Source organism: Maniola hyperantus, chromosome 19 (genome assembly GCF_902806685.2).
Source record: "Maniola hyperantus chromosome 19, iAphHyp1.2, whole genome shotgun sequence".
NCBI lineage: Eukaryota > Metazoa > Arthropoda > Insecta > Lepidoptera > Nymphalidae > Maniola > Maniola hyperantus.
Genome location: NC_048554.1, coordinates 5,259,189 through 5,272,994, shown reverse-complemented (window position 1 = coordinate 5,272,994; position 13,806 = coordinate 5,259,189). Strand labels below are relative to the sequence as shown.

The window sequence follows — 13,806 nt, the reverse complement described above, 5'->3', positions numbered from 1 at the left end:
GGTTTCGTATGGTTTTAAAAAAAATACCCTCATCGATTTTCAAAAATTGTACTCGAGCGAAGCCGGTGCGGGTCAGCTAGAATGCTTTAAAAATAGCAAATAAAAATTGCAAGTATCTAAAGTTTCTTTAAGGTATTTAATACAAAATATACTTACCTAATTAATCATTTAAGATTTAAGTTTTTTAGTATATAGATACTATAATTATATTTAATAGTGTTAAAATTCAACAATGAAGTAAATAATAAAAATATCTCATCTTTAATTAATGTGCACTTAAATAATCATAAACAGTAAAGTGAAATTGTAAGTAATAATTTTGTAATAATAAACAATTAATTAACAGTGCATCTTAGAACAAATAAGTATGAAAATACATAGTAAAAGCATGTAAGTAAGTACCATATTTTTAACATTTTAAGATTGTTTGATCTTACTTAATCATAACGATTTAAACTTTACAAATACTTTTAATACTTATTAGGAACATTATTATTTTATAACTAACTGATTAGCCCTTAAATGGCCTGCTGTATGTTTGACTGGATTTTTTAAAATTCCTAAATTGTATAAAGTTAGCCCTAAGACTGCGATCTCACTTGGTGGTAAGTGGAGATGCAGTCGAAGATGGTAGCGGGCTAACCTGAGAGGGGTATGGCAGTTTTATCAAAGCTCATACCCCTGGTCGGTCGCTTGGCGGAACGGCTATGCTGGTAGGGTGGTTACTAGTCATAGCCGTAGCCTCCCACCAGACCTGACCAGAGACTATTTAGAAAACATAAATTCCCAAACTACCCCTGCCGGGAATTGATCCCAGGACCTCCCATTTATAAGACCACAGCGCAGCGCTTACCACTGCGCCAGGGAGGTCTACAAAATTTGGACAAGTGAAGATCCTTTAGAACCAAAGATATTAAATCAGCAAGTACCCATGTGAAAGTGTGTTTGTTTGTTGGTTTGTTGGTTTGTCCTTCAATCACGTCGCAACGGTGCTACGGATTGACGTGATTTTTTGCATGGGTATAGATAAAGACTTGGAGAGTGACATAGGCTACTTTTTATCCCGGAAAATCAATGAGTTCCCACGGGATTTTTAAAAAACCTAATTCCACGCGGTCGAAGTCGTGGGCATCAGTTAGTTTAAAATAATTCTATGTTGTTTAACAGTTTAGAATTGATAACAATTGATACATAGGTATGTTTATTAATTAGTTGGGCAAGCGGCAATTACTAAGTACATAATAAAAATACCTATTAATGTTATTCTATGCATGCACGATAATATTAACTAGACTTCAGCATGGACTTTTTTTAATCTTTATTTTAGAATTTAATTATTTGAGGAGTCATTTGGGATTGGCCTCCATTGGGAAAGGATCAAAATCGTTTCCTATTGGAGGCCTATATGATATTGTAAGAACTTAAGTACCTTCATACTAGATCTTATTGCAGTGATTTGAGCTGTAGGTACGTTGATATGACTGTCAGTCAGGCAGTTTCTCCGTTTAAGTACTTATATATACATATGTATAGATTTAGAAAAAACCGGTCAAGTGAGAGTTGGTTTCTACGGTTTATGAAATATCTACAGGCCGCTGACAGACAGACAGATAGACAGACGGGCGGATGGGCTCGGCTTAGTAATAGGGTCGGACGATAAAGTTCTTAAAAAAAAAGGTGCAACCATGCGTTGCTCGCGCATGCGGGGAGTTGCGAGTTGCAACGTCTAGCGGGCAGGGAGTTCAAAGGGTGATTCGTTAATTCAGTGATAATCCTAATGAAAGCCATCAAAGTCATTTGACATTTATTTTCATCCATTGAAGGTTTGCCACGAAAATTATTTTTGTATCGTTCAGTAAAGCAGCAATGTAGAATAAACCAATGTCAAAGGATGGCTTTCATTTAGTGATTGATCCAAAATAGTGATCCAAAAAGTGATAGTTTGGTCCAAAGAAATTTTAAGCCACAAAGCAGAAAAAGAAGAAGGAGGAGAATGAGAAGAAGAATTTTAAGTACTAATAAATTATTACTTTCTAATCCATGCTTTGGTCTTATATAATATATATTATTGTGCTCGCATAGTTAATACATAACACTGAAATTTTAATTTAACAAGTAACTAATGATGCCAATTAAAAATGGTACGAAGGCAATGGCTGATTTCGTCGCAGAATTACACTTGTCTTCGTTGCAAACGTGGCAACGGCTGAGGTCACCAGTGAAGCCGCCAGCGACGAGTCTACACCTAACTTCATCGGTCATACCTTCAACACCAATTGTACATCCTCGGTTTGTTTTCTTTTGGCCATTTTCTGGAAAAAGGAAATTATCCTGATAATTTAATAATAATAATAATAATAAATACACTTTATTTGCACAACCACAAGAAGGATAACATTAAAGAATTAAAAAAACACAGACAGAAGGAAGATACAAAAGGCGGCCTTATCGCTAATTAGCGATCTCTACCAGGCAACCTTAGGATAGGATAGGAAAATATTCAGAGATAATTTCTCTATTATAACTGTGGAAGTTTGGATGTTTGGATACTCTTTTCTTTTTATGGAGATAGCTTATACAATTACCCTGAATTTACGCATAAGTAGGCTGTTTTTATCCCAGTAAATTAAGGAGTTCCAGCGGGATTTAAAAAAAACCTATAACCACGAGGACGAAGTCGCGTGCATCATATCTAGTAAATTATAAACTGACTACTTAGATAACTAATTAGTTTTACAAAGTAGTTCTACTGTTTAAACTGATCCTATCCATACTAATATTATTAATGCGAAGTGTGTCTATCGATCTGTCTGTCTGCTAGCTTTTCACGGCTCAACGGTTTAACCGATTTTGATGAAATTTGATACAGAGGTAGCTTACCTCCGGGGAAGGACATAGGCTAATTTTATCCCGGAAAATCAAAGAGTTTCCCGCGGGATTTTTAAAATCCCTTCGTCCGCGGGATTCCCGCGGGCGAAGTCGGCGAAGCGGAAGTCGCGGGCATCATCTAGTTTTTAATAAATAAAACAGGGAAAGTATTGTGCCGGCGACTAAATAGTAAGCTGTTGTATCTTATAAACTGGCAGCGAAAAATAAAATAAATTAAATAACCAGCTAAAGATAAATTTATTATGACATATATATAAAAAAAAAAAAAAACCAGTTAAAGATAAATTTATTATGACATATATAAAAAAAATAAAAAAAATAAAATAACCAGCTAAAGATAAATTTATTATGACATATATAAAAAAAAATAACATAAATTCAGACATAAGCATTGACTTATATTATATCATCATGATCAACCCATCGCCGGCTCACTACAGAGAACGGGTCTCCTCTCAGAGTGAGAAGGGTTTTGGCCATAGTTTACCACGCTGGCCAAGTGCGGATTGGCAGACTTCACACACCTTTGATAAACCATGAACATTATGGAGAACTCTCAGGCATGCAGGTTTCCTCACGATGTTTTCCTTCACCGTTAAAGCAAGTGATATTTTAATTACTTAAAAACGCACATAACTCCGAAAAGTTAGAGGTGCGTGCCCGGGATCGAACCCCCGACCTCCGATTGGAAGGCGGACGTCCTAACCACTAGGCTACCACAGCTTAATTATATTATATTACTTTAAGTTATTTATTATTACTAATCACACCAATTTGAGTAATAGGTATTTTCAATAAGTTATGAATTATGATGTGAAATAAATGAGAGAGAAAAAATATTCAGAGTGTACAATGATAGATGCGGCTTTTCTACAATCGACTACCGATCCACAGAACCAGTCCACCAAACAGAATAGCTGTTTTGACGCCGCCATCTTTCATCGAGGTGTTTTGATGTAATCACAACTTTAGTGCCAAGGGGCAGTACGTTATTCTCCGTGGATGAGGACAATAGAAACATCTAACTAACATGGTCATCGGACACGAAAGCTTTTATAAACGTCGTGTCCCAAAAGCTGATCAACGCGTCTGGTGACCCAAGAGCTGGTGCTTATTTCGCTCAACGGTTGAGCCTTGCCGTTCAGCGAGGTAATAGCGCCAGTGTTTTGGGCACAATGCCCATAAATGACCATTTGGACGGCGTATATTGTTTGTAAATATAATTTTTTTAGTAATAAGTTTTTCTGTATTTTTTGTATTGAAATATTAAATGATATTATTTCTCTTACTATTTATATCTCTATATATAAAAATGAATCACTGAGCTATGCGTGTTGCTAAGCGCAAATCTCTAAAACAGCTGAATCGATTTCGCTAATTCTTTTTTTATAATATTCCTTGAAGTACAAGGATGGTTTTTACGGAGAGAAAAATTTGAAAAATTGCCTGAAAAAGTCTAAAAACAACACTTTTTTATATTCCCATACAAAAGATTCGTAATAATACTTAAAAGTCAATTTGAACTTTAATACCATACGATAAAGTTTAAGTGTTAGTGGAGAGGTTCCGGGAAGGCAAAAGTCTAAAAACAACACTTTTCTATTAAATAATCGACTGTTAGGCGGTACGAAGTTCGCCGGGTCAGCTAGTTTTTTAATAAAACTGAATATATTTTATACCGACCTTCATAAGAAGTAACGACACATCGAGGCTGGATCGCATCAGCTCTGACCTGTTTCACGTATCTCCGGAATCTCATCTAAATAAAGAAAAAACATAATGAGATTTGGAAATCTTTTTATGGACAGTTCATAATGAATATTTCCTAAAGCTCATTTCACACTACGGGACATAATAGTAGATTATTCAACGTGGGGGTGATGGGGGTCTTACATCACGGGCGCCGGGATAAATCACAAGCGTAACGAGGGATTTTAGAGTACCTAACTCCCGAGCGTAGCGAGAGTGTTGCATCTAGATTACTGAGTGAAGTGCGGGGTTTAGGGGCGCCCAAGACAGACAGTATTACCCCCAAGTTCAATACTCTACTTTTTACACCTCGCAAGACAATTAAATAAATATCTTCGTATGCTTGCCTACCTATCTGTCTTTAGAAAGTTTCTGGGAGCAAATCGTTTATTACGCTTTGAGCATTAATAATTTCCGGAATTAAATTATTGCTGCCATCATCGTCGCCCCTTGACATTTTAATTTCAAGTTAAATAAAATATAATTAATTTCAAAAAGACCACAATATAACGTTTCGCAAATAAGATTTGTAGGGAATTTTCAATAATCATGTCTTTACTCTATGGTTGGTGTTTCTGGCGAGTGAAAGGGACGCCATCATACGTCGAAGCGAGACAGCAGTTATAGTTAATGAGCTAAAAACTCCTTAGAGAGGAGGAACTTAGGAACAGAATTTGCTTCGGGTGCGGGATGTTCTAAGTTCAAATTACGTTACATCCCAATGGAATTCAGTACAAAATTACAACCCGGCTTATTCATAGGCATGTTATGACGTACTTTACCTTTAGATAACAGGTCTGTAATAACGCATTATCGAGCGAATGGTGTGGAAATTATATTATAGTCCGGCAAAATAGACATTTAAGGTTACAATAATTCGCATAGAGCTAAAAATTGGTAACAAAACGTTAGGAACACCAATGGATCGATCGATAGGGACTTTTCACAATTCATTTATTCCCAATATTCGTTCCAATTTTTAGCTTTATGCTTTATGCGAATTATTGTAATCTTGAATGTCTATTTTGATCGGACTAGGTATAATATAATTTATATCCCGTAGCGTGAAATGAGCTTTATTAATAGCTCAATAATAAAGCACATAAGTAAATCGTAAATCGAATTTCTTTGTTTGTAATGATCAAAAATTTAGACATTCATTGAAGAGGAGATTTTTTACCTGAACATCTGGGTTTCCGTTTCCTGAGCTTGTGGTGCTTGTGCTTGGTGAAGTGCTTTCGGTGCTTGTACTTGTGCTTGCTGAAGTGCTTTCGGTGCTTGTACTTGTGCTTGCTGAAGTGCTTTCGGTGCTTGTACTTTCGCTTGGAGAAGTGCTTTCGGTGCTTGTACTTTCGCTTGGTGAAGTGCTTTCGGTGCTTGTACTTTCGCTTGGTGAAGTGCTTTCGGTGCTTGTACTTTCGCTTGGTGAAGTGCTTTCGGTGCTTGTACTTTCGCTTGGTGAAGTGCTTTCGGTGCTTGTACTTTCGCTTGGAGAAGTGCTTTCGGTGCTTGTACTTTCGCTTGGTGAAGTGCTTTCGGTGCTTGTACTTTCGCTTGGTGAAGTGCTTTCGGTGCTTGTACTTGTGCTTGCTGAAGTGCTTTCGGTGCTTGTACTTGTGCTTGCTGAAGTGCTTTCGGTGCTTGTACTTGTGCTTACTGTGGTTGGCATTTCAGGAATTTGACAAGTCATTAGACTATCTTCATATCCACTTTCGCAGTCGTTACATGCGTAGCATTGTAAGGCCTGCGCTGTTTATAGAAAAGAAAAGTTAAAATATCATACTGAAAATCATCTAAGCTATCTATCTAATTATTAATGTTTGCGCTTTTTAAAAGCAGGTTGTTGTTTCGGATTGACTATGCTGCGTAGGCCCTACTGACAACAGGGGGCAACGTCCTCCGAAGGACGCCTCCTGTGAGGCTCGGACTACAGCTTAGGATGACATTGGGACTGGTTGAGTTTTTGGACTACTGGTTAGTCCGTACGCCCCCGAGGCCGTGGCGTGAGTCCACGTCCGGGTGACGTTAGAAATCGGGGGTTAAAAGGAGGGAGGAGGAAAGCTTTATAGGTAGGAACATAAAAATATTTTAAGAAAAGTAAAAGTACTCAGTGCCAGAGTTATGTACATAAAGACCGCATTTTTGGGGTTCTATAGTTAAACAAGGAACCTTTATAGTTTTGTCCAGTTCGTCTCTCTCTCTGTGTCTGTTTGTCACATCCATTTTCAAAATAAACTAGGTATAAGAGCTGTAAATAATAATAAATGTTTATTTAAAGCAACTAGGGCTCAATTGTTAGTAGTTTTAATTCTTAAATAACTATTGTTAGTAATAAAGTAGGGGAAAAAAGAGACGATTTAAACATTTACAAGTGTTAAACTAAGCTACGAAACGTGCCTATCCATACTAATAAATAAAATTTTAGTGTCTGTCTGTAATTTCGAAATAACTACCTCATATGGTAATTTGAACTGTAGGTACCATAACTGAATCAATCACACGTTTTTAAAATTTTTGTCTGTGTGTTTTTTTTTAAAGAATATTAGCCATGTTAAATGAATATTCCCCATTCCTCTCCAACTAAGCGTCAAGCTTGTGCTAGGAGTAGGTACGACAATAGTGCAACGGGCGGGGTTCGAACCGTCAACCTTTCGGTTTTCAGTCCACTCCTTTACCCGTTGACCTATTGAGGCTCTATTTGTCTGTCAATTTGTACCAAATTGAAGATTTCAATATGAGAAACTAGCTGATGCCCGCGACTTCGTCCGCGTGGATTTAGTTTTTTTAAAATCCCGTGGGAACTCTTTGATATTCCTGGATAAAACGTAGCCTATGTCCTTCCCCGGGATGCAAGCTATCGCTGTACAAAATTTCATCATAATCGGTGAACGGATGGGCCGTGAAAGGCTAGCAGACAGACAGACAGACAGACAGACGGACAGACAGACAGACAGACACACTTTCGCATTTATAATATTAGTATTTATAAACGGGTGGAGCACTAGCTGATGATGCAGCCTAAAGTGGAGCGTGCCTGCTTAGGTGGTGCCTATTATCTTCTTTTGAAATTCCCAATATTGTAACTGGCGGCGGAAAAGGGAAGCCGGAAGGGAATTTCCTAATCTAGTAGTGTGGTTTAAGAGTCAGTTGCACGTAACGTAAGGCGGTTAAAATGATCTACTGTGACGATGTTGGATGGGATCGTACGCGGGGAAGCGGGGCCGGTCTTCTACACGGACCTCGTCTCATCGGCGGGGAACTACAACCGGCTACGGGAATTCACGCACCATTGGCATAAGAGGCGAAGCAGCTCGCAGCGTACAGGTGCCAGGCCGGCACCACGGAGGAGCAGCAGCGAAGATCACAGCTGTGCTAGTGACGTCTAGCCCCCAAGGGGGGAGAGTGAGCATAAGGGACAAGGAAGGGACAAAATAATTTGTAGGGAGTCAAGAAGGCGCCCCGGGAAAATGCCAAGAGCATGTACCGAACGGGCGCCCTCCCGCGATTCGGCCCATATAACCGAGAGGTTGGTGGGGCCATGGGAGGTGGAGGGTTGACCTACTGTAAAGTTAAGCTTATTATAAGTCCCGCAAATTGCCAATGAGCGTGGCTGCCATTTTAGTGACGTCAGCAGTAGACTGAACAGTAGAAGTTCGGCTGACGTCAAAATGACGTAACTTCGATGTTAATGAGACATGGTTCCAGCGCAATAGCAATTTGCGGGACTTTCTAATTACGAAGTGGAATGACAAGTCTTCGTACATCGAAGGTTATACAATGAAAAGTTAAAAAAAACTTTAATCGTACCAGGTACCTAGAATGGTTTTTATTCAGCAATAAAGGATCACGGTGCAGAGAGAGAGAAATGTGTAGGTAATCGTCATCATCGTTTTCATCAACTACTACAGAGCACAGGTCTGCTCTCAAAATGAATAGGGTTTAGGCCATAGTCCACCACGCTAAATGTAGATTGGCAGACTTCACACACCTTTGAGAACATTATAGATAACTCTCAGGCATGTAAGTTTCCTTCACCATTAAAGCAAGTAATATTTAACTGCTTAAACACATTAACTGCGAAAGGTTATGGATTCATGCGTGCCCGGATCGAACCCCAGATCTCCCAAATAGGAGGCCGAAGCGACGTTCGTAGCGACTAGGCATAAGGTACAATTTATTTACTTACATCTAGCTTTACAGGATTATTAATACGCTAATGTAACATAAGTACCTACTTCTTAAAAAAATGTTATATACTTATTACTATTAGATACTTCTAATGTAACATAAAAAATATCTATGAACCTAATCTATCTAATTGTCTAGTCGTATTTAGCATACAAATATGTTGGTATCTCTCACTCGTCACTTGTTTGTGTGATTAATCGATAATTTAATCATTGCTAGTAGGTATAGTCGCGACAGGACGAGATGGCAATCTGGGTATGAGGTGGGGGGACGCCCCGCACGCCCGCACGTCACCCGCGCTCGCCCGCATTGGGTTAGCGCGGGGGATGTGCAAGTGTGCGGGACGTTCCCTCCCCGATTGCCATCTCGACCTGTCGCGTACTATAGGTAGCTAAATGTATATCGCTGATCATTGCGCTAGATTTCTTAAACTACTTACTTCAGTATCAATTGTTATCAAGATATTAATAGAAGTACTTATTGATTATTATGAGTACTTAGCGATTAAGACAATAAGTGCTTGCGTGGCTTACATGAATCATATAATTGCTATTTGGTGTGAGGGTACATCTAGTTATCATCACGATGATGATCATCGCCGGCTCACTACAGAGCACGGGTCATGCATGTGGATTCCACACGCATGACCCGTGCTCAGTAGTGAGCCGGGTTGTGGATCAAAAAACGGATGTTTCTGAAAATGTTTGCCACGTACGACCAAACTAAAAAAACCGGCCAAGTGCGAGGCAGGCTCGCGCACCGAGGGTTCCGTAGTAGTCTTATTTTTTCAACATTTTGCACGATCATTCAAAAACTATGATGCATAAAAATAAATAAAATCTGTTTTAGAATGTACAAGTGAAGACCTTTCATTTGATACCCCACTTGATATAGTTATCTTACTTCGAAAATAGAAAATCCTAATTATTAGTTTATGACCACATTTTAATTTTTTTTGTGTAATATAGCCACAAATTCACAGTTTTCAGATTTTTCCCCTAATGTCAGCTATAAGACCTAAATACCTGCCAAATTTCATGATTCTTGTAATGATCTTATATAAATACTGCTCGCGACTTCGTTTGTGTGGACTGCACAGATTCCAAACTCTTATTTTGACCCCTTAGGGTTTGAATTTTCGAAAATCCATTCTTAGCGGATGCCTACGTCATAATAGATAGCTATCTGCAATCTGCATGACAAATTTCAGCTCGATCCATCCAGTGGTTTGAACTGTGTTGTTGTTGAAGTCAGTCAGTCAGTCAGTCAGCTTTTCCTTTTGAATAAATATAAGTAGGGGGTTCTGGGATCGATTCCCGGCGATCTTAGTCTTTACGAACCAGTCAGTGGCCCTTTTATCGAATAAAAAAATCTATTTTGTCCTATATACGACTTTCAGTGAAAATTAATTGTTATTTAGTTAACATTGAACAAATTGGCAATTAATTAAAATACAAAATATTTTATACTCCTTATCATTAGATTAATTAAATAAGTTGACAAAATGATGAAAAATCGTCACCTGGCACATTCCGAATCCATTCTAATATTATAAATGCGAAAGTGTGTCTGTCTGTCTGTCTGTATCTCCATACAATGAATGCACCCTGTATTCATGGTATGGAGTTGGTTGATTGGTTGGTCTTGGTATGAAGTCTGCCAATCAGACTAAGGCTTACCTACCCTTCACGTTTTGAGAGTAGACCCGTGCTCAGTTTGTGACCGGCGATGGGTTAATCTTGGGTGAGACTTAGGTATGTACCTTGAATTGCCGCCCCAAGGATGAGCAAGAGAGATGAAAATGAAAATGAATGAATATTTATTGCTCAAAACTTGGTTACATATACCTAACTTTCCTGGCTCCTAAACTAGAAGAGCCCGTTCCTCAGGGGCCTATGTCCAGTTCCGTACCACAAAAGGAAAAAGGAACCCTTATAGGATCACTTTGTTGTCTGTCCGTCAGTCCGTCGTGTCTGCCAAGAAAACCTATAGGGTACCTACTTCCCGTTGACCATGATTCATGTTTGGTAGGTAGGTAGGTCTAATAGCATAAGCAAGGAATAAATCCGAAAACCGTGAATTTGTGATTAAATCACAAAAAAAAATGTGTTATTCAAATAATTTGATCTCAATTTTCAAAGTAAAATAACTATACCAAGTGGGGTATCATTTAAAAGGGCTTTACTAAAACAGATTTTTATTTATTTTAATGCATAATAGTGTTTGTATTTATCGTGCAAAATGTCGAAAAAATACGACCGTAGTATGCAACACTCGGTGTGCGAGTCTGACTCTCACTTAACTGGTTTTTTACTTAATTAGGAACTTCTAGACTCACCTTGATATACCGCCCCCAGGAAGAGTAGGAGTGATAGAGAAACTCTTAGAGAAGCCATTTTTGCATGTATCGCTATTCACCAACACTATTCAGGACTGCAATAAATAATGAGGCCGTTCGCTGATAACAAATTTTAATATATGAACCTTATTACACTATACAGCGTGTTTTAAAAATAAATCGATTTGATAAAGACCGATCGATTTGATGATCGATTTGATCTCTCGAACTATCTGCGAAACAATTGATGCTAGTTTGACATTTTCTTCATGGTTCGTGGCTTGACCTCAAAGGCTGATTGAATTATTCACAAAAACGGACCAGCCTATTTACTTAACTGATATAAAAAACCGGCCAAGTGCGAGTCAGGCTCGCGCTATGAGGGTTCCGTACTACAGTCGTTTTTTTTGCCATTTTGCAGGATAATTCAAAAACTATGATACATAAAAATAAATAAAAATCTGTTTTAATGCACATCTGAAGATCTTTCATATGATACCCCACTTTATATAGTTATCTTACTTAGAAAATTGAAAATACTACTTATTAGTTCATGACCAAAATTTAATTTTTTTTGTGTGATCTAACCCTAAATTCACAGTTTTCAAATTTTTTCCCCAAATGTCAGCTATGAGATCTACCTATCTGCCAAATTTCATGATTCTAGGTCAACGGGAAGTACCCTGTAGGTTTCTTGACGGACAGACGGACAGACAAACAGACAGACAATAAAGTGATCCTATAAGGGTTCCGTTTTTCCTATTGAGGTACAGAACCCTGAAAATCGGTCAAATGCAAGTCAGACTCCAGAATCGCACACGAAGGGCTCCGTAGTCCGCACCGTCGTACAAGAAATTAACTTTTTTTAATTTTCATAGCGAGATCCGTAGGAGAACTAGAGTAACCGATAAAGCTCAGCGGGTTGTGAAGCTGAAGTGTCAACAGGCAGGCCACATCGTTCAGGGCCAGTGTGCCAGTCAGTTAACCTCCCAGTGTGCCTGGGTGCTGCTGGTCCCTTTTGGATGCCTTCGGGCATCCGAGGGGAAGAGCAGTATTCGGGCCGGTGCACCCCGGTAACATGGCTAATAATCTCTCTTCGGGGATATTGTTAGCCATGGCTATAATGACCTGGCAGGGGGAGGTTTCTCCGCGTGTCCCTCTGACAGCAGAGGGCACAGTGGACGAGGCGAAGGATGGGACGCGGGCGACGTGCGCGGGATCGCGTTGTTGCCCGTTGGGTCGGGGGGGGGGGGGGAGAAGGGGGGGGGGGGCGCACATCGTTGGTGCGCCTCGGACGTGTGGTGGGGGACCTCGTGAGCGGGGTCTCCGGTGGAGGGTCCGCCTCGGCGGATGTCGCTGGCTGGGTCGCGGTGGTTTGCTTCGGCGTTCCCGTGACCCAGTCGCCAGGCGACGTGCAGGAGCGCCGCTGGGTTTTAGTGGGTATTCCGGTCGCCTCTCGGCCGGCGAGTCCCACATACCTTCCCTCCAGTTGGTTGGCTGGCTTGTTAGCTGGCTGGCTTCCAGGAGTGGGGGATGCGTAAACGCATTTCCCAGCGTTAAAAAATAAAAAAGGCCACATCGTTCGAAAAACCGATAGACGTTAGGGTTCCAAAATGCTGGAACGGTAACCTCGCATCGGAATGAGCAGCGTTGAAAGACCGCCCACTCTATCACATAGACGACGACGACACACACATAGATAGACGTCGTATCGAATAGACGACGTCAAACGAATTGCAGGGAGCCGCTGGATTCAGGTCGCGTGTGGAAGTCCTTCAAGAGACCTATATATCCAGCCGTGAACGTCTATCGGTTGATGATGATTAATATTTTTGATTAAGTTTTTTTAAACTTAATTATCACACACATCCTATGTGGCATTATATGTAATAAGTAGATACTTAGCCACTTGATCATTATCTGATATAAAAGCTCACTCTCTAAAGATAATATTAGATATCTATAGAAATGAGTGTTCCCTATAGACGATTACAAAGTCCCTATACCTCTGTAGATACCTACCTTGTTCAATGTCAAACACCGGAAGAATAATTAGGTAATAGGTATGTAGGGTGCAGTTTTTTGTGAATGATAAAAATTATAGATTTGATAAATTGATAATAATTAATATGTTATTTCCTTCGATAGCTTGCTAGTTTTGAGAATTGATACGATATGATATTGATTTATTTATGATAATGATATGTGTGCCAATCGCGAGGCAGCCCGTGGTGGACTGTGGCGCTAGCACGAGGCTTGTGGATTGTGTAAAGTGCTGACGCACCACCCTGACGGTTCGTTACAGACAGAGTAGCACAAGGTATCAACATTGCGATTTTTTAGAGATCTGCTAGGTGATTCGCTAACTCAGTGTCTAACACAGAATGATAGCCACCGAGGTTGGTTGGTTCTACATTGCTGCTTCACTGGGTGGTAGTAAAATATTTTAGGGTTCCGTACTTCAAAAGGAAAAACGGAACCCTTATAGGATCACTTTGTTGTCTGTCTGTCTGTCTGTCTGTCAAGAAACCTACAGGGTACTTCCCGTTGACCTAGAATCATGAAATTTGGCAGGTAGGTAGATCTTATAGCTGACATTTGGGGAAAAATTTGAAAACCGTGAATTTAGGGTTAGATCACAA

At 39.6% G+C, this 13,806-nt stretch overlaps 1 protein-coding gene across 3 annotated transcripts; it reads right to left on the bottom strand.

Moving 5' to 3' along the window:
- Positions 1 to 117: 117 nt before the first annotated feature.
- LOC117991044 (uncharacterized) lies at positions 118 to 11,278 on the bottom strand. Of its 3 annotated transcripts, none has more exons than XM_069504978.1 (4): positions 11,165 to 11,278; positions 5,819 to 6,387; positions 4,573 to 4,648; positions 118 to 2,312 (listed from the first exon to the last, which is right to left on the bottom strand). In XM_069504978.1, exons 1-4 carry the CDS (start codon positions 11,220 to 11,222, stop codon positions 2,104 to 2,106), a joined length of 912 nt encoding a protein of 303 aa, XP_069361079.1. In that variant the 5' UTR covers positions 11,223 to 11,278; the 3' UTR covers positions 118 to 2,103. The 3 variants fall into 3 exon arrangements, with proteins under 3 accessions (XP_069361079.1, XP_069361080.1, XP_069361081.1); XM_069504979.1 differs by having other exon boundaries at positions 5,825 to 6,387; XM_069504980.1 differs by having other exon boundaries at positions 5,819 to 6,382; positions 11,165 to 11,254.
- Between the last annotated feature and the right edge of the window lie 2,528 nt (positions 11,279 to 13,806).

Coding starts and splice junctions, on each gene's coding strand:
- LOC117991044 (XM_069504978.1), bottom strand. CDS start 11,222: ATGGCTTCTCTAAGAGTTTCTCTATCACTCCTACTCTTCCTGGGGGCG. Junction 6,388..11,164: donor CCTGGGGGCGGTATATCAAG/GTGAGTCTAGAA, acceptor TTCTATAAACAG/CGCAGGCCTTACAATGCTAC. Junction 2,313..4,572: donor TGTCGTTACTTCTTATGAAG/GTCGGTATAAAA, acceptor TCCTTTTTCCAG/AAAATGGCCAAAAGAAAACA.